At 45.9% G+C, this 26,664-nt stretch overlaps 1 protein-coding gene across 6 annotated transcripts in view; it reads right to left on the bottom strand.

Moving 5' to 3' along the window:
* GRIA1 (glutamate ionotropic receptor AMPA type subunit 1) overlaps positions 1-26,664 on the bottom strand; it is a 322,415-nt gene that overhangs the window by 110,230 nt on the left and 185,521 nt on the right. For 4 of the 6 annotated variants that reach the window (XM_060296515.1, XM_060296516.1, XM_030834183.2 and 1 more), the window contains exons 6-8: positions 14,348-14,509; positions 12,195-12,362; positions 3,962-4,066 (exon numbers count right to left, since the gene is read on the bottom strand). In XM_060296515.1, coding sequence (XP_060152498.1) covers positions 3,962-4,066; positions 12,195-12,362; positions 14,348-14,509 — 435 coding nt within the window. The remainder of the gene's footprint in view (positions 1-3,961; positions 4,067-12,194; positions 12,363-14,347; positions 14,510-26,664) is intronic. The other 2 variants (XM_030834185.2, XM_070045213.1) reach the window with 1 other exon arrangement.

Raw genomic sequence — 26,664 nt, 5'->3', positions numbered from 1 at the left:
ACTTTATCTGAGTTCTGCTTGAGATGTTTTTAAATTAAATTTGCCAGCAATTTTTTTTTCTTACTTGCTGGCAGATCTATGGAAATATGGGGTCAGAGCAGTATGCTCCCTGGTTGCCCAGCAACATTCAATACACTACCCACTCATTTAATGAACAGCCACTTATTTGCACGTGCTTACTTACGTGTCAATATATTGTGGGCACTGAGGATACAGTAAATAACAGAACCATGTCCCCGTGTTAAGAGAGCTGACATTTTAGGGGCAAGGAGGTGAAGAAGAGGGGAAGAAAGACAATATATATCCAGACCAGGGGTCATCAAACTTTAAAGAGCCAGACTGCAAATATTGTAGGCTTTGCAGGTCATGCAATCTCTGTAGCAACTACTTATCTCTGCTGTCACCGTGCGGACGCAGCTATAGACGATACCTAAACAAATGAGTTTGGCTGTATTCCAAAAAACCCACAAAACTCTATTTATGGACCCTGAAATTGTAATCTCATATAATTTTCACATATCATGAAGTAGTCCTCTTTTGATTTATTTCAAAATGTAAAAGTCTTTAGCTCATGGGCTGTACAAAAACAGGCATTTGGCTGAATTTGGCCTGCAGGCTGAAGTTTACCAACCTCAGGAGAGATCAGTAAACCAACAAGAATATATCAGAAGGGGTAAGCACTGTGAAACATTGGGACAGTGGGATTGTGCTGGGTGGATGGGGGTCACTTTAGATGGCTTGGTCAGGGATGGCCTCTCCAAGGTGACTTTGCCTGGGCCAGACTTGAGTGACGAGGAGAGACACCGCATATGAAACTACAGTGATTGAGAATGTCGGGTAAAGGAGCAGAAGGATGCTATAGGGTAGCTGTGGAGTTATGAGCCAGAGAAGGAGGAGCAAGGGCTGATGTCAGAGGGGTGCAGCGTCTGGGGTTCTGAGGTCAAGACAAGAAGTTACATTTCACCTGCAGTAGGAAGCCAGTCAAAAGCTTTAGGCAGAGAGAAGCAATATAGCCTGATGTATATTTGAAAACGATCATCCTGGCTCCTGTGTTGGGAAAATGGCCTTCTAGAGGGGCAAGAACGTGGCCAGCAGGACTAGTGACTGGTAAGGAGGCTCCTGAGTGAGTCAGGCAGGTGTGGAAGGTGGCTTGGGCTCCGGGGTCAGCAGTGGAAATGGAGAGAAGTGGTTGGATTGAAGCTCTGTCTTAGAGCTACACCAGGTCTCAGTATGTCCAAAGTTGGGTGGCAAGGATTTAAAGAAAAGACTTCCAAAGGACATCTGGACTGGAGAGCTGTGCACTGACGTCAGTAGGACCTTGTGTCACTTTCTTCCCTGCCCGGTCTTTCCTTTCCAGTTATACTTGGGTCAGAACTGGGGATGACAAACTTGGGGCCTGGCAGGGGGATACATATCAAGCTGAAGTGAGACTTGGCCATTTCAAGTCCAAAATTAGCTACAGGACCAGTAGTGATGGGCAGAGATGGTTAAATCAACAATGATGGTCCCTTCACGAAAGACCTTCGAGAATTTTCCTACACTTCTCTCTTGGCAGCCTGTTACCAGAATTTGTGATCCTACTTGAATTTGACAAGGTATTTTATTTGGATAGCGGTCCCTAAATCAGCACCCCACGGTGAAGTGGAGTCTCTGAATGGGATTTCCCAAGGATTTAGCTTGAGTGGAGCCAGTGCCCATCCTGGCATTTGAAGATCCTAAGCATTGGATGGATGGATGTGTAGAGCACACACATTTCAGTAGGATGTCAGAATGGACCCAGATAGCTAGAGGGTGTGTTGGCAGATCGGTGGCCATGATACGTGCTTAAAGATCAGGGGAGAGTCCTCGAGGCCCCCGGTCAAGCAGCAGAAGCCCCTCTATTACCTACATCAGGTAAGGCCAGGCACTGCTCACTGAAACCAGCACAACGAGGTCACCGTGAATCTGAGAAATTACTTTGTTAGGAGGCTGACTGAGTAAAAGGCCTGAAGCCGCAGGTGTGGAGGAATTCCTTGTCCTCAAGTCAGATTCCCCGTAAACAAAGGATGCTTAAGCCCACATTCTAGGAAAGGATTTAGTCATTGGAAAGTAAGTTGAAAAACAGCCCCAGGATCTGAAAAATAAAGCACAACGATTTGCTTGTGGATTTTAAGGTTACTCTGTAATTTCTGTTTGCTGATTTATCCATTCCATGGGCTTGCACAGCCTGACTCACTCAAAATCAAGGCTGACATAAAAATCCCTGTGGCCTAAAGAAGGCAGTTGAAACAAACAAACAAAACATGGGCTGAATGTCCACTCCGTTCCAGGGGCTACTTTTGGGAATCCCTTGATACAGGCAAGTGGGTAGCAGACATTGTTTCACTCAGTGCTGATGGCGACCCTGTGAGGTAAAGGGCATTATTCCCCATTTGGAGATGATGTAACTGAGGTCCAAGGAGGCTGAGTTGTTCAAGGTCACGTGCCTAGTAAAGGGTAAGGCAGAGACTTAATTCGGGTCGTGTCTGTCTCCAAAGCCTGAGCTTATAACCGTTCTGCCAGTGTATCTCACCAAACCACCCAGAGCATCATGGACCTCCACAGGCTGGGAATAGAAAGCATGAGCGGAGCTGTTGTGTAGAACTTGCTGGGATGATGGAAATGATCTGTTGAGTACATCTGTGCTGTCTAGTGTGGCAGCCACTAGCCACCTGTGGCTACTGAGCACTTGACATGTGGCGAGTGCAACTGAGGGGCTTTGAAATTATTTAGAATGAAAGTTAAATGGCCATCCATGGCTAGTGGCAACTGTATTTGACAGCACAGGCCTAGAGAGCATCTAGTTTGAGAGATGAAGACCCAGTCTTCAATGTGCCAGGCACAGCCCTCAGAACTTCTGCACCCGTTAGATCGTTTAATCCTCTCAGTGAGCCTATGAGATTGGCATTGTTATGGTGCCCCCCACTTAAGGCACAAAGAACCTGATTTATTTGTCCAGAATCACAGGCTGGTAAGTGGTGATGCCAGGATTGAGTCCCAGGATTCCAGAGCTAATACTCTGATCCATGACACCCTAGTAGCTTTATACCATGTGTGCAATGCCTCTTACCCATTACGCTGTGCCACCCCAAGGAACTAGGAATGCGATGAAGGCCATGGACGGTAAAATAGAGGCTGCCATGAGTCATAACAAGGGAGCCTAGGGAAGGAGTAGCATTTTCTCTGAGTGTTGAAGGCTGAGGAGGAATTGGCCAGGCAAAAGAAGGGGATGGGGTAGGGGGAGTCCTAGGCAGAGGGAACACGTTTGAAGGCTGGGAGGTGAGAAAGAACATAGTGTATTCCTGGAAGTGAAAGTTGATCAGAATGACTGGAGTGGAAGGAGGAAGGAAGTGAGTGTCAAGGGTCAAGGTCAGAGAAATTGGCAGAGGCCAGAGCACACAGAGTGTGGTAGAATTCTGAATGTTTTCTCCAAGGATTTGAATGTTGTTCCAAAATGTTTAATATGCATACATATTATACATTACATACATATACACAAACTAAGTTTCACTTATACTTCTATGTGGCAAGTAGAGGGGATACGACCAAGTGTGGATCAGGAGAAGATGGTTCACTTCCTCAATAAATCATCATTCTCAAGTTCTTACTTTGGAATCCTATAGGAGCAGCAGGGGCATTTTATACACATCTATTACTTTACATTTTCACAGTAATTTCCCATCCCTTGGATCTTCACAAGCACCCCAAGACAAAGCTAGAGATTTTTTTAATCTCCATTTAATCTCCTCGATTCGCAGAGGAAGGAACTGACTTGCCCAAAGTCCCAGCTGGTTAGTGGCAGAGCTGAGGCTAGCATCCTCATTGCCTGCATCTCTTCTAAGAGATCCAGTCCAGGAAAGTGGGCTTGCAAGGCCCTCAGCTCTGGCCTGAGCCTCTGCTCAGCCCTATCCTCCCTGAGGAACTGAAGGAAAGGGACCTTTACCTTTCGGATGCCGTCGTGCTTCATTTCGATCACATGGAGGGTGTAGTTGGTCCGGCGTCCTTTCTCATTAAATTGCACGTTTCCTGTCAAGCCTTCAAACCGCACCTGGAAAAGAAAGCCAGGTGGTGACCAGTGAACCCTGAAGTTGCGCTTCATGTTTGTTCATCGGTTTGCTTTTTCTGCTGAAGTGAAAGTCCAGAACCTGAGGAAATTACATGGGATGAGGTCTTGGAGTAGCATCAGTACTAAACACCTCTCTACTCCTTTGCCTGTAGCAGTCATCAGTGTTAAGAGTACAGTGCTCTTGCCTACTAGACTGAAATTCATTCTGAAAACTTTTTCACCCATTGCTTTAGGCAAACAGTAACAGTGGATCCAAGTAGATCCTAATAGGAAATCTCTGTGCCATCCTCAGTCAAACACCCCCATCAGGACTACCACTGTGAGAAAGACCGCTCCTCAGGTGCACACCTTCAGATGTAGAAACTGAAGGAGACCTGCAAAGGAAGAGGCTGGTGTGCCATCCCTGGTGAGTCAGGAGAAGACCCAGGACCAGGAGCTGGCCTTGTGATGCCTTGGGCTGTGCCTCAATATGGCTTCTTAGTTCCTTTGTGAGTCCAGGGATTACAGTACTTGGGAGCCTAAAGACCTAGAATTGGGAGACCTGGATTTTACCCCAACTTTCCTTTGAACAGCAAGTGACTTTGGGCAATTTGCCTCTCTAAGTCTCAAACTTCCTGCCCCATCTACCTTAAATGACACAGCAAATGTGAAAGTGCTGTGCAAACTTTAAAGCACCTGAGGAAATCCTTTGTAAGACCAGAGCCTTTCAACAGGTCTCAGCTGGTGGAATCAAGATGCGTATTGGAAGCCCCCAAATACGCTGCGTGGAACTTCTCCACAAATGAGACAGATTAAACTTCCATGGCTTCCTATCTCCAAGTTCACTTTAAAGGCCAAGTAGTCAACATGGGGGATCCAAGGCTTTTGGAACCAAGCCTGCTGCTCTGGAGGTGACCAGTAAAATGTATCCACCCTCGAACTGGGGATGAGTCTAGCTGTGTATCATCAGCTTGAGTATAAGAAATCACATTCTCCAATGATGGTCCACCATGTGTCCTCAGATCAGTCTGGCCTAAGGCCAGTGACATGAGCCTGTGCCTGTAACCAATATGAACCCGGCCCTTTAACCCAGCATCATTTATTTCCCCCTTCCTCAGGCAGCTTAAAAGGAAGCCTCACAGGGTGTTACCATTTTCTGACAGTGAATGACCAGTCCCTCTGCCTTCAGAATACAAGAATAGCTGGTGTGTGTGTGTATTTGAGATGTGGGGGTGGGAGGGAGAAAGAGAGAAAGAAGAAAGGAAGGAAGGAAAGAAAGAAAGAAGGAAGGAAGAAAGGAAGAAGGAAAGAAAGAAAGAAAATGTGTGTGTGTATATGTCTCCTCTCAGGCTGACCCTCCCATCACCTCCTGGTTTGAAGTCTCAGTGGGGAGGTTACAACAGGCCCACAGCACTGAACAAATTATATAACAAGCTCTTCACTCTCTGAGATGAAATCTGGAGAAATTCTTGCTCTGGAAAAGTCTAGGCTGGTTTTGCTTTTCAAGGAGGAAGCAAAGTACCAATCCTGCTACAAAGAATAAGAAGAGAGCAATTCAAATCCATCAGAAGCTTCACCTTCTCACCTTGGTCGTCTCTTGCCCATCTTTAGCTTCCCATTCATTGCTGTGTACCAACTTATGTGACTCATTTGGAAAAACAGACTGGGATAGATGTGCAGATGGTTTGCAGAAACAGAAAGAAGTGTCATTAATGACTCAAATGGGCATCTATTTTTGGTGCTGGTATCAAGTGTCATACTAATTATCATTATGTCATATTCATACAGCAAATTGCATAATGTCTCTATGACTCAGTTTCCTCATTTGTTTTATGAGACCCATTAGGTTTAATTATGTCTTAAGGTTGGTTTACAGATTAAATGAGATATTTTTTGATCAATGCTTGCCCCATGGTGAGTATTCAACAAAGGCCAGCTATTATTTTTTGTTTGTTTGTTTTTTTTGCGGTACGTGGGCCTCTCACTGTTGTGGCCTCTCCCGTTGCGGAGCACAGGCTCCGGATGCGCAGGCCCAGCGGCCATGGCTCACGGGCCCAGCTGCTCCGCGGCATGTGGGATCTTCCCGGACCGGGGCACGAACCCGTGTCCCCTGCATTGGCAGGTGGACTCTCAACCACTGCGCCACCAGGGAAGCCCTATTATTTTTATTATTACAAATTGTGTTATTAATACTACCAGCATTTTACAAGTGTTTATGAAGCATTTTCACATATATTACTTCATCTCCATTCATAGCAGCCCCCTGATATAGGTCAGTTAGAGAGAGATTAGGATCTTCACTTTCAGAAGATCCTAAACTCCGGAAGGTAAAGTGATTTGCTCAAGACTTAGGACTTACAAGTGTCCAAGGCAGGCCTGACATCCAGAGCTTCTGACATATTCTGGTTTCTTCACTTAATATACCAAGTGGCCTCTCAAACAGAGGACAGTGCTACTGTCCTAGGCTCTGAGGGGTGACACAGAGATGTATAGAGCATGTGTTCTCCAGGCCTACTACTGCTCTCCTCTATTCCAGTTGGGCCTACCCCAGGCTGCACTCTGTTAATTCCTAACTATGTGGCCATGTACAAGTCACTGTGCCTATCTGTTGTTGGTTTCCTCCTCAAAGAACTGAAGTGCTTAGCATATTGTCTGGGACATAAATGTTCAATGAATAGTGTCTGTTATCTAAGTGATGGTGATGGTGATGATGATGTTGAAGGTAATGATTACTACTACTACTGTGCTGTGTACAGTGGGTACGCAGTGTGGCAAAGAAGAAGATTTAACATGGAAGCCTTGGGTCTGATACGCTGTGGTCTCACGACAGGGGATTCTTTCAGCAGAAACGAGGGTCTTTTCACTGTCATTTTTACATGTCTTTCTCAGTTTCCAAAAAAATCAGCAGCAGGAAAGTTTTGTGACCCGAGGGCCCCTTGTGTTGCCACAATGTTTTCACAAGATGCTGCTTATTCGATGTTCCCAGAAACCCAGTGAGTAGCAAAAGCAGAAGTTATTTTGCTGATGTTATAGATAGGATTACTGAGACTCAGAGCTACGGCACTTGGGTTCAGGATTCACAGTACATCAGGAGAGGCCCGGAGCAGCTGAAGGCTCTGACCGTCTAGTTGGAGAAGCCAAGACTTACACATCCTGAGATAAATTAGAGTGGGAAGGAAGACGTGCCAGAATTACTGTTCCATGATGGCAGAGCAAGGAGAGGTCAAGAGAATGGACTAGCCCCAAACCATGTATGAGGGCAGTCTGGACTCATAGTCAGAGGAATAAGCTTCTCAGAAATATATGCTATGGGCACATGTGGAAACTGCCATCCTATCCATCAGGACTGAGCCCCTGAGCGCTCATTCCCCACTCCCACCCCCTACCCCCACGCTGGGGTGACAGGGATCAGACTGAGGGAAACCTGGAGCTCCCCCTTAGCTCCTGCCTCCTGGACCTCCCAGCACTGTCCCGGCACCTGCTGACTCCCCCCGTGAAAGGTGGAGAATTCACCTTGCATTTCCTGTGAATGGCATTGGTTGCCAGCCCAGAGTCTGCCACCCATGAGATGCTGAAGCATAGATTTTCTTTCTTGCTTGGTGCCCGCCGTTTGCTGGTTAGTGTTTCTACTACTTGAGCCATCGACCCTGATGACTCCTCCAACCCCATCCCCGGGGCAGGGCGGGGGGGCAGCGGAGATGCTGTGGGCCCGAGGCTTCTTCAGCCTTTTCGTGGCTGCCGTGAGGTGGATCTGTTCTCTTGGCCTCTCCTCCTGCATGCTCACTGGGTGTGGGAAGTCAGAGCCTGTGGGCTAGATGCCAGTAGACCACATTCTGGTTATACTAGCCAAGTTAAGTCTCAGGACCCCTCTGAGCTTCCACTTGCCCACCTGAACAATGGGAAGAAGAATCCTGCTCTATCTCATGCAGTTGCCCTGAGGTTCAAAGAAGCTTGTGTATTATCCCTTTTTTGAAAAATATATTTTTGAGCCTTGTGACAAGCCAGTGAGGGAGGCAGTGCTAAGAGGATTATGTCCATTTAAGAGATGAGGAAATTAATGCCAGAAAAATGGAGCAATTAATCCAGGATCCCCCAGATAGCACCTGGTGGAGTCATGGTGTGAACCCAGCTCTTCTCTTCCTACGCGCTAACAGCCAAGCACGATGCCCACAAGTCCTCACTTGTACCCTCACTCTAGCCTTCTGCTGGGTATCATTTACTCCCTCACCCAGACCCTCCAAAACCCAAATCACTCTTTGTTCAAATTCACCCTTCCTTTAAGGCATGAATGACCACCCATCCCAGTTAGCTTGGGATCATTTCAGTTTACATGTCTTGTTCTGGGATAATTGGTAATAGCTCTCCCATTCACTCTTAAGTCTGGATGATAAATTATATGGTCACCGTATTGAAAGCCCCAGTTTTGTTCCTACGGGAAGCCTGGTAATGTCCAGATTCCTCAGTCATGGCATTCTTTTCTGACAGTCCATAGCACCACGAGCCTGGCTGTGTTATTTAGCCCTTAATCTATACCTTTGTGGCTATTATTTCTCAGGAGCTTGTCTTTCCTTCTACACTGGGTCTTGAGTCCTGAAAGGTATGGACTGTGTCTTACACCCCTATTGCCCAGCTTGCCCCAACCTCATCTAGCAATGTGCCACGTACACCTTCACTTCCAGTGTGCGTGGTCATTGACTGACAGATTGCAAACACAAAGGCAAGAGGGCTGATCCTTATTTAGGGCAGCGATTCTTCACCTGAGGTCCTTAGCTGGGCTTCTCAGAGTGTCTGTGGTCCACCTGACTCCTGGTCGTGCAAAAATATATGTGTATGCATTTTCTGGAAATAAGAGTACAAAGCTTTGTTTCCCATCATATCCTCAAAGGGCCTATGACCCCCCAAATGCTATCAGCCTGACTTGGGGAGCTGGATCTTTTCTGCCAGCGAGAAGCCAACTTTTGGGCGCCCTCATGCCTCTTCCTTCCTGGAGCGCTGAGGAATTCCAGGATGTGGGCTCATTAATATTCTGAATGGCTCCTTGGATGTCAGGCAGGGAGCAGGCAGGCTGGTTGTCTTCACTCTGCCACCGGGGAAACTATAGTGGGGTGTGGGGGAGCGGGGGCATGTAGATATTACTCAAGGCCATGTGCTGGTGCTGGCTGGCCCATGGCTTGTGTCTCACCTGCTGGGCTGGGCCTTCAAGGCTTCAGAGCAGAGCAGTTATGGAGACAGGGTGAGGTAGCAAGGAGATGGGGGTTGGAGTCCCACTTTTATCACTAACTGTATAATTTTGGGAAATTAAAAAAATCTCTGTAGCTCAGTTTCTGCATTTATAAAGCGCAGTTAATAAAACCAGCTACCTCAGAGGGTTATATTGAGGATTCAGTGAGATCAAACATGTAAAATACGTTCAGAACCTTGTACATAGTGAGCCCTGGACATATCATAGCTGGTATTACCATTATTTTTAGAATAATGTGCTAATTCCTCTTGGCCTAACTCACAGACATCCCAGCTCTACCACAAGCTGACCCACAGGTCCCTCCCCATGTGGGACCTGAAGGCCAGTGGGCAGGGCAGAAGAGACTCGAGCCCCCATCCTTGGATTCCAAGGACCAAATGTCATTGGGATTTACCCAATCTACTGTAGGTGCACACTGCTCCTTCCTAGGGGCATGGCTTTTTCAAGAGATGGGTCTTGAGGGTGAGATGGTTGGACAGTGGCCATGACTGTGTGTGTAAGGCCCTGGAGCTCAGTGCGTACAAGCAAAGGCCCCTGGGGCCACAGGACAGTTGTGGGACAGGAAGAAGAACCCTGGATGGGTGTCTGGTCCAGCCTGTGCTGCTAAGCTGCTGTGTGACCCCGGCTGAGTCACTGCCTACTCTAGGTCAGCTGCTTCATCTATAATGTAAGGGAAAATGGGAGTCGTAATTTTTCAGGTCTCTTTCAGCAATACATGTTTGTGATTCTAGGTGATTAACAAAGATTTGAAAGTAATCAGTTTGAACAGCTGATTTTTAGATCAGAATGTTGGTTTTATTTTTGTGTCTGTTTTGTGCCTAGTTCTCCCTGCCCTACGTCCACACCCAACAGAGACTGAAGGGAGTTTCTTGAGGGCAGGTCTTGACTTCTCGTTGTCCCCAGAGCTTGGTCCCAGACCACAGCACGTAGTAGGCTCTCAGGAGCAGCTGACTGGCACACACATGTCTTGACTCAAGACAGTATAGAGACTATTATTTTTTTGGCTAAGGCAGCTGCCTCCTCTCAACCCCACTGAAGGCAGAAGCAGAAGCCTGAGCATGTTACAACCAGAAAGACATGGGTTAGAGCATAAGAAAAAATAAATTAGATCCTTAGAGTTCTTAAGCCAGTTGAGACCCAAGAATTGTCTCTCTAACCGCCTCATTGTCGTGGATGAGGAAAGGGAAGGGTGTAGGAGATATGAATGAGTATTTCAAGGTCACCCAGAGACTCAAGGGCCCAGCGGGACCTGGACCCCAGCTCTCCTGATTCAGTGCCCTTCCTGCCACCCACGTCGTCTCCAGGCTTCATCACTGTCATGATGGCATCAGGATATCCTTTCAGGGATGCCCTTAAGATGGGAGAGGCAAGGGAGCTAGAAGGGTTGTGAGGCTGAGGGCAAGTCCGTGGGACCTTCTGAAACTAGCTTCACATTGCAAACAGAATCTGTCTCGACTGTGGGGTCTGGAAGAGCATTTTAAATAAGCCAGAAGGCGGGCACAGCACCTTTGGCGATCATTCTGAAGCTGGTGGGTGTCTGCTCTTGCTGCCTAGCGATTCGGGGCCACCCTGCGCAGAGACGGGGAGGGCAGAAAGGGCTGCGGGTGGACCCATTCGCGTGTGGTCACAGGGCAGCTGCTTCACTTCATTCCAAAGGACAGAAGTATAATCCACATTCCATGTGCAGGCAGTTCATCCAAGCTGAAGAACAGCCTGTGATATTCCTGTCTTGTCTCTTTCTCCAGGTTGTGAAAATTGTTAGAGCTGTGCACGTGTGGTTGGAAAACAAATGGGAATAGTTGTACATTTTGCTCTACATTTCTGCGTCATTCAGAAACGCATCTCTCCTTCCCTGGGAGTCCAAATTCATCTTCTGTTGAATGGAGTCTTGAAAGTAGAGCTGGCCTTATCTAGGCAACTCTTGGATGGGGAGGGCAGGTCCTGAGAGGCATTTGTACCAAAATATCTTGCTGCTGCTGGCTTGCCACTGTGTCAGATACTTGGACATTCCTTTGCAGTGAGCACTGCCCTCTTTGCCCAGTCCCCTTTGGAAACACAGCCTCTCTCAGGAGGCACGAGAGGCATCCTGTGGTGCTATCCGTCAGGAGTTGGAGGACCACAGCCTGGGCTTGAGGTGCTTCTAGAAACTTCTAGAGACTTCTAGGAGTGCAGAGAGTGATAAAACTGGGCAAATCCCCAGAAACTTCTAAACCAGGAATGTGAAGTACATGGCTCATGTGTACGTCTGTCTCATCCTGCTTCCACAGCAGACGTATCACGAATTGAGTATTTATACTCCCCCCGTGTTGAGTCTGGATTCAGCCTCAGAATCCTCTGCATAGCCAGCTGACTGGAAGGGCCTGACCATTTTCTATCCCCGTTCTTTACCTGTTGTTAAGCGCGAACAAAATTGATGATTGCAATGCTGAGAAGCAAGAAAATAGAATCAGAAGTCCTGAGAAACATTTTCAGGGTCCCAGCATGACATGTGCACAGAAAACAAAGGTAATGAAGAAATCCAGAAAATCAGGGCAGGAGGGGGAGTCTCCAAGAGACTGCTAAAATGCTTCAGTTTCATCCTTGTATATCTCACGTCCCCTTGTCAAATACAGAATCACTGGCTTCCCCTTTTTAACATAAATGCTAAGCAGAAAATAGAGCTTTTGTGCTGTCAGGAATGACTATTCCATACTATTGCGTTTTTTTGTTTCGTTTTTCAAATTTCTGCGTGACCTTCCATGTACGCCAAGAGCCACAGACACAATGCAGCGGCAGTCCAAACTTAGGCGTGCTCTCCCTTTTCTTTTAAATAGCTACGTCCCACCTGAAACTGATGCTGAAATCCCCTGTGAGGCTCCCGTAAGATGGGGCAGCCATTGCCAGCCTCACCTGCTGCAGAGCTCTCTGGATGTCGATGCCCTGGCCCCAGGGCACAGCTGGGTTAGCCAGGCAGTCCCCAGCATTCCCCCGGCGAGAGATATCGATTCTCTGCCTCCGCAGGCTCTGGAAAGCCTCAGCCATCACCTTCACCCCGTCGTAGGTGAGCGCAGAGGTGTACTAGTGGGAGGAACAGAGACAGTTAGGTGTCAGAGCTCGCTGACAGGGAGGCAGGTGGGAGCTGTATCTGGGAACGAGCTTCCCGGTGGTGAGGATGCCTGCAGTCGGCCAGGGATGGGGAGTGGGGGGAGGAGGGGAGCAGCCGTGAGCCGGGAAGTGCCTGCCTCTTAGATGGGGGCTGCCGCTCCACCTCTCTAGCCAATATTGCCCTCCTGGATTGTGAGTTCAGTATTACTGCAGGTTGCGATGTTAGAAGAGAACTTTAGAATTTTGTGTTCCATCTTGCCATTTGAAAATGTTGGTTCAACTGGAAAAAGAATGCATAGACTAAATACAACACATCTGTATCTGTCTGATACAGTCCATGGAAAACCACTTGGTGCTCTCTGTGGTATAGTCATCAGTTGGGGGCCAAGAGGAACAGTTTACTCCACCATCCCTGGTGACAGTAAAAGAATAATCCAAGAAGGGTCAACTCTAAATTATTTCCACATGTGGTTCACTCAAGTGGCAGGTTTACATTCTGCAAACTTTCCCCTTGTGCTTCTTCATGCTAACCCTCAATTTTATCCCCCTCTCGCCTGAAAGCGGGTGAAAATGTTGAAACAAAAGCGGGATAACAATCCAGAACAACATTTCCTGGCGCTGGAACTCATGTCTGTCCTCATTACTTTGTCCTCGATGTCTAGCATGTTCTCTGGCACATTCTGAGTTCACAGTGGAGTTGTAGAATGAACGTATATGTATTTTTCCAGTTCTTAACTTTGATTCTCTTGCTATTTTAAAAGTGTATACCTTATATTTTGTTATTTTTATAATCAGCTCCAATCTTTTGGAAATTGGGTGGGCTTTTCGCATATTAATGAATTAACTGCTGTGTGGTTTGCTCATTGCTTTAAAGCACATTTGTGATTTTTCTTGCTTAAGCTCATATTGAAATAAGTTTTTATTTCTGAATTGCTAACTCAGTTTGAGCAAAAGTGGGATGAGAAGCATCTCGCTTAAGTGGCCTGCCATTCGCAAAAAGAAATTGACAAGTGGCAAGAGAAAGTTGCCAAGGATCCACAGTTTGCCCTGGATAAACAAATTTAGCCTCAGAATCCTTCTTAGCACAGTGTTTCACACAGCCATTGCCAAACTGTTGGATTTGATGTGGGAAAGAAAAATTATCCCCTATCCTTATTCTAAGCCATTATCAAATAGCAAACAATATAGATGTTGGCTGCAGGATTTAAAGCTGCCTTGCTGGGGAGTGAGAGACAGGTAGTCTGCGTGATAATAGGTAGTAGACTCTCTGAGAAGGAGATGTGCTGGTTATTGCTTAGTTAAATTTCCTTGATTTTTAGCTAGGTATGTGGCTGATTAGAAAAAGGGCCAGCTCCTTGCACAAATCTAGGCGGCTCAATCCATGAAGAAATAAATGCATCTCCCTGGAGCTGTGCAACATGGTGGTCCTGCCCAGAGTAGAGACATCATTTTCCAGCTTCCCCCGTAGGTAGCCGGGGTGGGTTTCTAAGATGTGGCCAATAGCATGTAAAGGGAAGATCTGTGTGTGACTTCTGGAAAGACTTCTTATAGGAAGCAGTTTGGGTTTTTATTTTCCTTTTCCCTTCCTGCTGGGTAGAATAGTGAGGTAATTGTTGGAGCCTCTGCAGCCATTTGGGGCTATAAGGTAGCAGCCATATGCTGAGGATAGCAGAACAAGAAGATAGAACAAGCCTCAGTGTTTGATGATTGTGAAGCCATTACACAAGCCCTGGGTTGCTGACTCCTGAATTCTGTTTATATGAAAGAAAATCAAAATATTTAGCTTGTTAAAACCATTGTCATTCTGGATTGTCCATACCCTCAGTCTTTATGGATACACTTTTTAACTTGTTCCTCTTAGGAAGTCTGTCCTTATCGAAAGGCTAACACTATCTAGGAATCTAGGGCAGGCACAGGGACCAGGTTGGTCCTTTGCTGCCTGCCGCCCATCCTCTTACCTTAGGTCTCTTCCAGTCCACCCGGGTGTGGTCCCGAGCATCACTGTTTTTCCACTGCTGCATGATCCTGGCCGGGATGGTGTCTGTGTAGTTCACCAACTGGAAACCTGTTACGTTTGCTCCACTCTCCTTGAATTTGTTTAAGTCAATGTCCATGAAACCCTGGGTGGAGAGAAAGGGAAAGAAGTCAGAATGTGTTGCCTGGGTCCATCCATTTAACCATGTTACAGAATCACAGCCTTTTCCACCCAGTTCCTACTTAAGGTGAAACCGACTTAATGGAGAGACAGTTGTGTCTCCCTCCCTTCTGAATTCTGTTGTCACTTAGTTTGTGCACAGAGTTAGCACAGTGGTTAAGAGCCCTTGCTCAGGAGCCAGCCATGCCTGGGTTGAAGGTTGGGCTCTGCTGCTCCCAGCTGTGAGTTACTACCTTGGACCAAGTTCCCTGATGTTTTCTCGTACGAATAATGGAGGTTAGGAGGCGGGGGAGAAAAAGCAGTGCGATGATCCACGTGATCAGTAAATGGTGGCTGAGATTACTGTGACGACACAGATATGCAATAGAATGAAAAACAAAAAAGGGGGAGGTTTTTCCTCTACCATCACCACTCTCCACCCTTGTGAGAGGAGAGGAATCTGAAGTCCGTTGGGGGCAGGCGCCTGAGGGCTCCCCAGTGTCACCAGCGTGTCTAGAAGAGGCTGCATGCTGATTACCCCTCCCCCTGTGCTCTTTCCTGGGCCGCAGCCGAGGTCTTCTCTAGCCAGTGAGTCCTGATCAGTTTTCATATCTGCAAAGCATTTTTTATTGGGAAAAACTTTCCTCCCCATTTGGTAAAGTTCATTGAAACTCAGGAAGCCTTCAATTTAGAAAGGAAACCTTGTATTTCTATAATATATTCCATAGTGTACAATACTTCCAGATCTACGGCCGCATTTCACTTTATGGCTTTATAAGGTAGAAATTATATGTTTATTTGTCAGATAAAGAAATTGAGACCAGAGTGGGAGAATCGTCTTCACAGAGTCATTCATTGATTTAGTAGCAGAGAGGGGACCAGAACTGAGGTCTTCTGTAGGTCTTCGCTCACTTGCGCACTTGTCGTTCAACGAACATATCTGAGAACCTACAGTGTACTCTTCTAATAGTGAGAGAAACAACTTCCTTCTCTTACAAAGCTTACTTTCTAGTGGGAAACAGAGACCATAAACAAACAAACTGTTAGGTATAAAATAAGCTGCAAGGATATATTGTACAACACGGGGAACAGAGCAAATATTTTATAAGACCTATAAATGGAGTATAACCTTTAAAAGTTGTGAATCACTGTATTGTACACCTATAACATGGAGTATTATACATCAACTGTACTTAAGTTAAAGAAAAGTAAATATGTAGCACAGCGTCTAGAGCACAGTCCAGCAGAGCACACTCTGCTGTAGCTGTGAGTCCTCTGAAGGAAGATGAAGTGGGGAAGGAGGTTGGGGAGGGGAGGGCAGTGCCACGCCCTGGAGTCACGATCCGTTTGAGCCTCCCTGAGATGGTGGTGTCAGCACAGGGACCTGAGTGAAGTGAAGCCGTGTGAGTGAGCTCTGGGGAAATCTGGGGGAGAGCATTCTGGCTCAGAGGTCGGAGGATGTTTGGCATGTTCCAGAAAACGTTAGAAGGCTGGTGTGACTGTAGCACGGTGAGTGAGTGAGAGAGAGGGCGGGAAATGCAGTCGGCAGCCCAGGGCTGGATCACATAAAGCGTTGTGATCCCCTGGGTTTCTTTTTAAGGTATAATTGGCGGCCCACTGCAGGAATTTGAGCAGGGATCATAAAGTCATTGCTGTCTGAGCTCCACAGCTTGGAGAAACTGCCAGACCCCTGGGGGTGAAATGGGGGAACGAGCAGGGGAAGCAGTTTGGTGGATTGAGGTTGGGGAGAGCCAAGGACTGGCAGCTGAGAGCCCGGAGCGCTGGCCCCAGCTCTGCCCGGGTCTCTTCATTTCTCACTGACTTGATCCAGTTTCCTTACCTAAAAGATCTAGTCATCAGTGACTTCATGACTCAAAGACATCCCACCCGCCCCATGCCTCTAAAGTTCTGCGGTTCTTTATTATTTCTATTTTATAAACACACGAAGCTCAGTTCCGCCCCGAGCCCTTGCCTAGCTGTTCTCTCTGCCTGGAAGTGAGCTTTCCCTGGCTGACTCCTGCCCGTATTTTTGGATCTCAGCTAAAATGCACTGTCTTCAGACAGCTCTTTCCTGACCCCTTATGTAAGATTCAATTCTTGCCCTGTGGTGGATGCTATTCATGCCCTGCTGATTTCCACTCCCCCAGCCCTTAGACACTGATATTCCGCTTTATATACTAACTACAAATACCTATGACTTAACCTGCGTGCAGGGTAAGCCAGACGTATCGGGGATTTCATTCACCCAGAGCAGCTCTCAACCATTGACAGATGGGGAGTTCGTAGATAAATACTCCAGAATCCTCTTCCCTGGGTGGGGTAACCCTGAGGCATGCTCTACACCCAGGTCTAGAGCTTCCCTAAAGGATGGAGCTCCGTAGCCCCGAGGGGTAACTGTCTTGGTTATGCACTTTTATCAGATGCCTGCTGTCCCTTCCCTACTTCACATCCCTGATTCCCTGCTGTTGTTTCTGGGATTCACATCCAAAGAAGCTGCTTGTACTTGAATTGCTGTCTTAAGACCTATTTCTAGTAGAACCCAGTCAAGTCACCCCCAACACCCAGTCCAGTCAGTTCCTTCTCAGGGTTCTGTTTATCCCCATTTGAGATGATCTCGTTTGCTCATTTATTCCCTTGTCCTCTCTCCTTGGGTTGGAATGTCAGCTCCATGAGGGCAGGGACCTTTTCTGTCTTGTTCACGGATGTATACTAGAACCTAGAACAATGCCTGGCACAGAGTAGGTGCTCAATACATATTTGTTGGGTGAATGAATAAAAGCCAAAGACTTTCCTCAAGCAAGAATGCTTATTAGCTAAGGGGAAGTGTGATCACCAGGCAGTAAATGCCGGTGGATGATTTTAATTGTTTGAAAAGAGAAGCTCATGTTGGAAATATATTTTATGATTAACTTTTCCCATAGCTACAGTTTACAGACATTCACAGGGGTCTACTGAATTGCACAGTTTCTAGCAAGCTTTTAGTACAGATGAAATCAGAATTATGTTCTCGTACCCAATAGGCATTCAAAGACGTTCTGCTACCTAAGAGTACAACCATCCTACCCCTGGTTAAAAGCTAATGCACAGTTGAGAGACTTCCCGTAATTTTTAGAGATCTTAAAAAGAACATCTTGTTCATAAAGTAACTATTGAGAGAATAAAATGAAAGCAACCTCCTGCAATCAAATTCTGTCACTTGAAAATCTGTAACAAGCTCCCGGGCATTTTGTATTGACTGCCCACATCAATGTAATGGGGGCCATAGGAAATGGCAGAGTTTATTCAAACATAAATGCCACTCAACTCCATCACCAGAGTGTCTGACTACAAGGTTACTGGAACCAAATCTCAAGGTATATCTAATCAAACTGATGGGACCTCTAACTGAACTCCTTAGCTCCCCTGAGAAGGAAGGGACAAAGAATGATAAAATAAGCTCCTATCTGTGCTGTTAGGTAAAAGACACAAAATGAGGGAATAATTTTTTTCTTTTTTACCACGTGAATATGTTTTCTTTTTAGTATTGTTAAAAAATAAAAATAGATTCTCAGGTAATTTTGATATATGTTGTTGGGTCAAACTCATCTGTTAAGTCCCTGGAAAGTGTGGGAGGGAGTGGCAGTGGCAGAACAGGGAAGAGAAGTCATGGCATTGGTTGACTGATAGGGTCTGTTAAGGGAGCCCTGCCTAGTTGGTTGTCTCTTGGCCTGGAATTAAAGAACACTGGCGCTGTTAAATGCTCTACTGAAATGCAGCTTCGGAAGCATTGCTCCTCAGGATAACAGAAATGACAACAATGGCAAAGCTGTCACTTCTTATGCATTATGTAACTTCATCTATACAGCCTTTTGAGAATTATGAAGTTGTCATTTAAAACTGAAAAATGAAATAATCAGTCGAGAGTCACCCTTGGATTTATTAAACATTTCCCAAGCTCTTATCCTGAGCCAGACATTCTATTAAATGCTTTATATACGTAATCCTATTTAATCCCCCCCAACAACCCTGAGAGGTGAATATGCACAGTAGGCACCGGGTGCTCATTTTCATAAGTGAGTGAGTATCTGTCCCAATTTTATGTGAGAGGAGCTGTGGTTCAGAGACCTTTGGAAACTCCCTTGAGGTCACCCAGCAAGCAAGGAATCCAGCTGTGGTCCAGCCATCAAATCTGTCTTCTTTGTCTGTGTTACACTGCTTTGCCAGTGGAGGAACGTAGGAGGCTAGCTTTAGGATGGCATTTCCATATTGCCCCAGACAGAGGGACAGAGAAGCTCAGACAGTGTGGCTGACAGTTAATAGCCTGGAACAGGTGTCTCGCTCTGCCAAAGAGAGGCCTTCCAATACAGCTTTCTGTCTTAAAGCAACGTCTGTGGGAGAGCACAGTAGGTTTCTCTCCTTGACACCATGATGGTGGTTAGAGATTGGTTAGATGTTTCTCAAGCCTCTGATTTATACGAAGTCTGTTAGTGCCCACCTACCCCACATTTATACCAGGAGTCAGCAAATTTTTCTTGATAAAGGGTCATACTGTGAATTTTTTAGGCTGGTGGGCCATGTGGTTTCTGTCGTAACTATTCAGTGTTGCTATTACGGCACGAAAGCCGTCCTAGACAGTAGAAAATGAATGAGCATGGCTGTGTCCACTGAGACTTGAATTTCACATAATTTTCACACGTCATGAAGTATCACTTTTCATTTTTCTAATAATTAAAAAATGTAAAACCATTCTTAGCTCATGAGCCAAACAAAATCAGGTAGCAGTTGGATTTGACCCATGGGCCATAGTTTAGGTTTACGGACGCCTGAAGCAAAGATGCTGGCGATCAGATCAAACCCGTCGTTGTCCAGAGAGGAGACTAGTGGCCTCGAGTTGTAGGCTGACTAGAGGGGTAGCTGGGATTAGGATATGTATTCCCTATGTACTCATCGTAGAAGGCAATGCAATGCTGACCAGTCATTTAAATAGAATGACTGGGGGAAAAAGTGCTCAATTAATTAAACTGGTTAATATAGTCATTCCATCTCTCATATCTCAATGATAATTTTCGAAGGATTAGAATGAAAAGCCTTTTCAAATAATTATAATATCCTAAAGAGATGTTTAACAGTATAATTACATTAGACATGCTTTCACGTTGCTGTAAAGATTTAGAAAACGCTTTGAGGATCATGAGGAAGCTCTGAGTTATCATTATGACTGTTAATTATCATGTGTGCCTGGAAACAAAAGAACCTGATTATGTGTGCTTACTGGTTATTTAACCTCTCTGAGTCTTAGCTCTCTGGTCTTCAAAATGTGGATATAATAGCACCTACATCATAGAACTGGAGCAAGATTTAAAAAAAAAAATACATAAAGCACTTAGAGCTGTGTCTGGCACATAGTAAGTGCTTAATGAATGTTATTATAATCATCAGTGATTATGAATGTTATTATTATTATCATCACATTCACCATCATCATTATCACTGGGTCAAAAGAGGTTAGGTGTTGTTACAACTGCTTTGAAACCAGGCACTGGGTCAGGCAAGACACCTGAGCCAACAGGAGGCAGGTGTATAGGAACGCGGCTTTCAAAGGATAAAAAGCTTTATCTTCAAAGCCAGATTTCCTTTTTCTCTGGGGTTCTTTCCAGGGGTCACATACAAGCTATTCAGCCCTCATCGTCCTGCTTGGGCGGACACCGTTAAGGGGCCAAGGAGAAGGTTTTTTAACAAGACCTGGGATGCCGGAGAGAGCGCTCCCTCCATCTCCTCCCCTTGAGATCTAGAAGAGGTAAGTTAGAACAAATTGAAGAACTTGCACTTTATACTCTGAATGGCACAAGTTGAATGTGGCAAGTTTCCCCAAATTGTCAGATAAATTCTTAGATGACAGCTCCATAGAGAGGATAGTTATAGGGAAGTACAGTTTGAAAAGTCTGGTTCCATTAGAAATGCTTGAAAAAAGTGGGGATGTTCAACCTGAAAATAATGGAAGACTAAGAAGGGAAGTGAAGGATGTATTTGAATCCCAGAAGGGCTGTCGTGGGAAAGAGGTAGAAGATTTGTTCTCTAAGGTTCTGGAAGGCAGGCCAGCACCAACCAATGGACAGAAGTCATGGGATGCAGACTTTGGCTAAAATAATAGTGACAATAATAACCACCGTGCCTAACGTGTATCAGACCTGTACTGTGTAGTAGTAGACACTGTGCTGAGAGCTTTATTTGTATGATCTCATTTAATCCCGGTGACAGTCCTGTGAAGCAGGTACTTTTATCATTCCCACATTGCAAATTAGAAAACTGAGTCTTAAATGAATGGAGTAGCTTCTGCCTAACATAACATAGAAAGTGAGGGGCAGAGACCATAGTCATAGCAAGTGACAAGACTCTGGGCTTCTTTTCTAGCCATTGTACATTCTGCCCCCTCAACGTTAGTCCCATCAGTCTGATTCATTTATCTTCTGTCCTGCAATGAAGCCCTTGCAATGGCCTGCATCTTTATACTAAGAAGGAATTAGCAGGTTTCTAGGAGACCCAGGTGTTAGTCTTCAGCTCCTTTAATGGATGCTGGTCATTGGGATGTGAACCACAAAGCTCTTTATTTCTCTCTCTCTTGGGGTCTTTCCCAGCTTTCTCTCTGACTGCAGCCTTGCTTCTCAGCTCCTTTAGACCTAGAAGACCGTGTGACCCTAGAGAGCAGGAACCTCGGTCCCCACGGTATCCACAGCCCAGTACCTGGAGCAGGCTGACTGCTTAATTGACACCAAGGGGTGAAACATATACAACGAATGTCTTCACTCACCCTTTTCATGGTTTTCTTGTAAGTTTCCATCCTGTCACCTGTCAGTCTCTCAGCTTTCATCTTGTGGACCAAAGAGGTCTTGTTATTGACTGTTTCTGTGTGTGTAGTATATTCTGAACTGGGTCATAAATAAGTAGTGTCAGGAGAATAATTTTAGGGACAACCGCATAAGTTCTGTCCTGTCTTTGAACTTCATGAGCTGTCTACCCTAGGGTAGTGTTCTCACCTTCTCCAGGCACTAGATTATTGATCTGCAAAATGAGGGCATTGGCTAGATCAATGATCTTTCAAACTGTTGTCCCAGGCTGTAGGCATTTCAGAGGCTACCAAGTTGAATTAGTGGGAGGGCAGAAGGATGACATTCTGGATTCCCACCCTCCCTCTTCCACCAAAGCAGCTCTGCTTTTTATCTGTTTTACATACTGGGGTTCTCCCCAAGATTCCGTTTGAAACTAGAGCTTTAAACGAAAAAGTTTGGAAACTTCTGAGCCAGTCGATTTCTCTCTTAAGGGCTTTTCCAGCTTTGATCTACAATTCTGTGATCACACAGGTGCGTGCGCATGAATATGGATGTACACGAATTCATGGAATATTCCTGGGGTGAGGACTTTGTTGTGTCCTCAAATAACCATGTCTCTGCATAAGGTCTTCAGATTTTCCTATTCTAGCCACTTTAACCGACCGAAACTTGAATGCGTCCTTACCCTATATAATCCCTCATAACATAGGCTTATCTGGTTCCTGCCAAGTCAATAAGACATTGCAGCTGTGCCTAAAGCAGCTAAAACACCATTCGATTTGGGAAAAAACCACTAGTGTTAACTCTTAGCCAAGTACATTTGAAACCAGGGAGGCAGGTACCTGTACGCTTGGATATCAGCAAACACGCAAACAGACCTATCCCCCGAACACAAGTCCACTGCTGACAGATTATTTTAAAAGGTAGTTGGGATCTCACAAACCAAATTCTCTCAGTCTGTGGGTTTAGGATAACATGCTGGCATTTTGTGGCAGAAGGTCAGGGGCCCCCAGATTGGGCTGTCAATGCATGAAGAAAGAAGTGCAGTATCTGGCCCGGGGTTGGTTGGTCTTTCAGAACCTCCCTTCATCTTAACTCTCTTCTAATTGGCTGCAGTCATGGGTAACACCTGGCCACGGCCACTTCAGAACAAGAGCCAGAGGGTAGGGGTGGGGTGGGCTTGTATGGCTGGAGTTCCTGACAGACTTGAAACCAGCAATACCTTCCTTTCACCTGATCCAAACCTTCCTGTCCAGTGAGGCTCAGGCAAAGACTATAGCAAGCCCACCTTTGATGAAATGCCAGCTTAAACATTCTCAGGGGCTCCATAGAGCAGGCACCCAATGAATGCTTGGTGAAGAATGAATGAAAGTCCAAACGTATGATAAATTTGAAACCTACTAGGAATGGGGAAAGGAATATTCTTGCTATTCATTCATTCATTCACTCATTCACCTGTGAGGATCTAACATTGCCAAGTACATACTGGACAAAGGGATGCAGCAGAGAATAAGATAGGTTTGGTCCTTGTTTTCAAGTTACTTAAGGTTTAGTGAGAAAGGTCCATATTACCCACATAACTGTAGAGCAAAGTAGGTAGAACCAAACCTGAACCTGGAACTCAGGGAAGGCTCCCAGTGGAAGCAGGGAAGCTGAAAGAAGAGGAGGCTTTGGCTGGGTGAAGAGTGCAGGGAAGAACTCTCTAATTGGAAAGCACACATGCTCGGAGATTCTGAACCAGAGTGACAGAGGGCGGTGAATCAGAGGAAATGTGTGTACACATCAACCTGGATTCAAATCTCAGCTCTGCCACCACCTAGCTGTGTGACTGCAGGCAAGCTACTCAACCTTTCTGTGCCTTGGCATCCTTTACTGCAAAATAAGAATCATTATAGCAGCTATCTCATAGGGATTAACTGCATTAGTCGTTATCAAATTCTTAGGACACTGCCTGGTACATAATAAGTACTCACCTAGAGTACTCTAGAGTCTGTTTGCTTTTCTGTCTTAAAGAAAGGGACAAGTAAGGAAGTGAGGACTGAACCTTTCTAGTTACATATTACCCTAATCTCCTGCCAAAATAGATACTTAAGGGGTCTGTCCCTCCTGCTTCTGAGCTGGTAGTGGCAAGGGGGTTCCATGCTCTGGAAGAGCAATTGCAGCTGCTGGCTTGTATATCTGAAATAACCCACTGACTGAGCATGGAAAGGGCCTTTCCAAATCAGCCAAGGTGTGCATGGCTGGCAAGGGCAAAGGATGCAAACACCCAGTGCTTGAGATGAATGGAGTGGCTTCTCCCTTAGAGTGAAGGGAGCCAATGTGCTTCGAGAATTTTGTTTTGGCACCTCTGGACCACAGAGAGAGGCAGGGAAACCAGAACCGTAAATTGCACATCTGGAAACGTCCTTTTGATTATTTAGTCCTTTTGAAAACCCTTGAACAAATCTGGAACAAATTGAGACCCTCAAAAAAATAGAATTTTTTTTTTGCAAAGGATAATGAGTCAGTGGCAGAGTTGGGATGAGACCCCAGGCTTCTGCTGCACTCACTGTTGTAAAACTTGATGTAAATTAACTCACTTTATCTTGTGAGGTATGCATTAATATTCCCACCTACAGATGAGGAAACTGAGGTACAGAGAGGTGAGATGACTTGCCCAAGGTCACACGGCTAGTAGGTGACTGAGCGAAAATTCAAACCCAGGCAGTTTCAGAAGAAAAAGAGTTTATTTCTGAGCTTTCTCAGTTATAATACCAGGCCTGAGAGTCACCAAGGTTTCTTTGATTTGGGCAGTGTTGCCCAATGGTCAACAAACCTAATCTTTGGAATTAGAGAGGTTTGAGTTCAAATTCCAGTTTTAGCCACATGACCTTGGAAAACTTTCTTCAGCAACTTAGACATCCTTTTCCTCTCTTGTAAAATATAATCTCACCTCTCTTGGACGGATGCAGAAACTCTCAATTCTCTAGAATGGATTATTCTAGAGCATGGGATGTGACTGCAAAGAGTAACATATACTCAGCCTTGCCCTTGCCTGATGGGATGCTTGGACCTCGTAGGAAGTGAGCATCCTTTGGGGTCTGGGACTTGATTTTCTACCCATCCATTTCCTCTTCCCTTCCAGAAGCTCTCTGCAGTGTAAGCTCTGGTGATCCTAAAGTAAGCCGTGTGTTCTCACTGCTACAGAAGAGTGAGGTGAAGCCGAGGGAGAGAGGGAAGGCTGTGTGGGAGGGAGAAGAGGACACTGGGATGGACTCCATCAGTGAGGGGTGACTCTGAGAGGGGCAGGGGGAGTGGGGAGGGAGTGCTTATCAACCTCTCTCTATCTCCTGTTTCTATATGTTTCTTTCTCTTACACACACACACACAGAGGAAACTGAGAGGCAGCAGTGGGGTAAAAGAAGCCGCAAAGAACAGAACAAACAATTGCTCCAAATCCCAGCCCAGCTCTCCTGTTCAACTTCCGAGCGACTTCAAACAGGTTATGTCCCTTCTCTGGGTCTTAAGTGCCTCTTTTACAAAATGCGGGAGGGGTTGGGTGAGACAAGCCCCTGGGGACCCTTCAACTCTGGTTCTTTGGGATTCTTCAAGCCAGCGCAAAGGCACACTCTTCATAGGACTACTGGCTGCGTGGATGCACTGTCATGATCCTTCCCAGAAACCTGCAGCCTCCGGGGGCCTCTCGAGCCTCTGACCGCCAGGCTCTGGCAATTGGGGTGGAAGTTTATGGGGCTTGCATTACTTTTTTCACACAAGATTTTTCTCTGGCATCCTTTTAAAAATTTATTTACGTGTTCCAATTGAGCTGGAAGACAAAGCCAAGTTGCTTCCAGGACAAAAGTAAAACCGCATGCCTCTTAGTGCTTCTGGTATGAGCCCAGTGCAATGGAAGGCACACAGACATGCTTGGTTCATGTCTGATGTTCATTTGGCTGTTAGAACCTGTCCTGTGGGAAGGCATGGGGAGGGGCGGGGACAGGGGGTCGTCCAGGCTGAAGGAGCAAACACCAAGAACAAGCAGGGTAGGCGGTTCCTAATACACTCTTCCCTATCACTGGGTATTATTCAAGCAGGAACCAGCTGGATGGGCTTCTGTTGGGGATGTTGTAGAGGAGATTCTGGCCTTTTATGGGAAGTGGACTAGATGCCCTCTGAGGCCCATCTCTACCTACTCATTTGCATATTCTTAGCTGTATTCATAGTCCCACGAGCCCTGATCTCTGCTTCTTTTAGCATAGACACAGGGACTTTGCCTTTAAGTGTGTGTAATAAGTGGGTACCAACATTGTTTATTTCCTGAGAAGTCATTTCACTCACTCATTCATTCATTCAGTGACTTTTTAAAGAACACCATTACATGCAAGTCACTTTGCCTGGTGAACTGGGAATTCATCAGTGAGAAAGGCAGACATATTCCTTCTTCCAGGAGCTTACAGACAAACAGGGAGGAAGGTGTTACATAATTGGGTTTCAGTTGTGGATGAGATTGAGTTTGGCAGGGGGTTGAGGGACCTCAAGGATAGTATCTTGTCCCCAGATATTTAGTGTTTTCTTTCCCCACTACTACTAATGATGACGATGATGGTGATGACAATGATTATGATGGTGGACATTGTTAACGTTTACTGAGTGCTTATTTTGGGCCAAATATTACTATGAGCACTTATAAAGTATTATTTCATTTCATTCACATGATAGCCCATGAGGAGGTAGATGATACCACATTCTTGTTTTTACAGATGAGGTGATGAAAACTCAGAGAAGGTAGGTCACTTTACTAATATCACACAGCTAATAAATATAAAACCAGAATTCAAACTCAGGTCTGTCTGACCCAGAGCCACCCTTCCCAACTACTGCTCCAGCTCCCTAACTAGAGGAACCATACAGGAGCCAAACGTGACCGTGGGTGGTATTGAGATGGCATGTGTAGAAGAAAGCGGCCGAGCTTGGCCTTACAGAAGGCAGAGACAGCTTTCCCACCACAGGGGAGCAAGGAGATGAAAGAGCATTTCTTCTCAAGACTGATGTAGCAAAGAGGTAGCAGCATGGAGCTGGGGGCTTGGGTGAGCCGCCACATGGACCAGAACTGCCAACTCTAACATTTCACAGGAGGTCATCTGCCTCCATATGGCGGAAATGGCTGACCACCCCGGTCCCCAAATCCCCCAGTAAGACCTGGGATGACCCGTCCTCCGTGTGTTTCCCTCAGCTACTTTGTGCACTAGAAATCACAGTTGTCCCTTGGTATCCGTGGGGGATTGGTTAAGGAACCCCCGCAGATACCAAAATCTGCGGATTCTCAAGTCCCTTATATAAAATGGCATAATGGTAT

Source organism: Globicephala melas, chromosome 3 (assembly GCF_963455315.2).
Source record: "Globicephala melas chromosome 3, mGloMel1.2, whole genome shotgun sequence".
NCBI classification, from domain to species: Eukaryota; Metazoa; Chordata; class Mammalia; order Artiodactyla; family Delphinidae; genus Globicephala; species Globicephala melas.
This window is presented reverse-complemented; position numbering and strand designations above follow the sequence as displayed.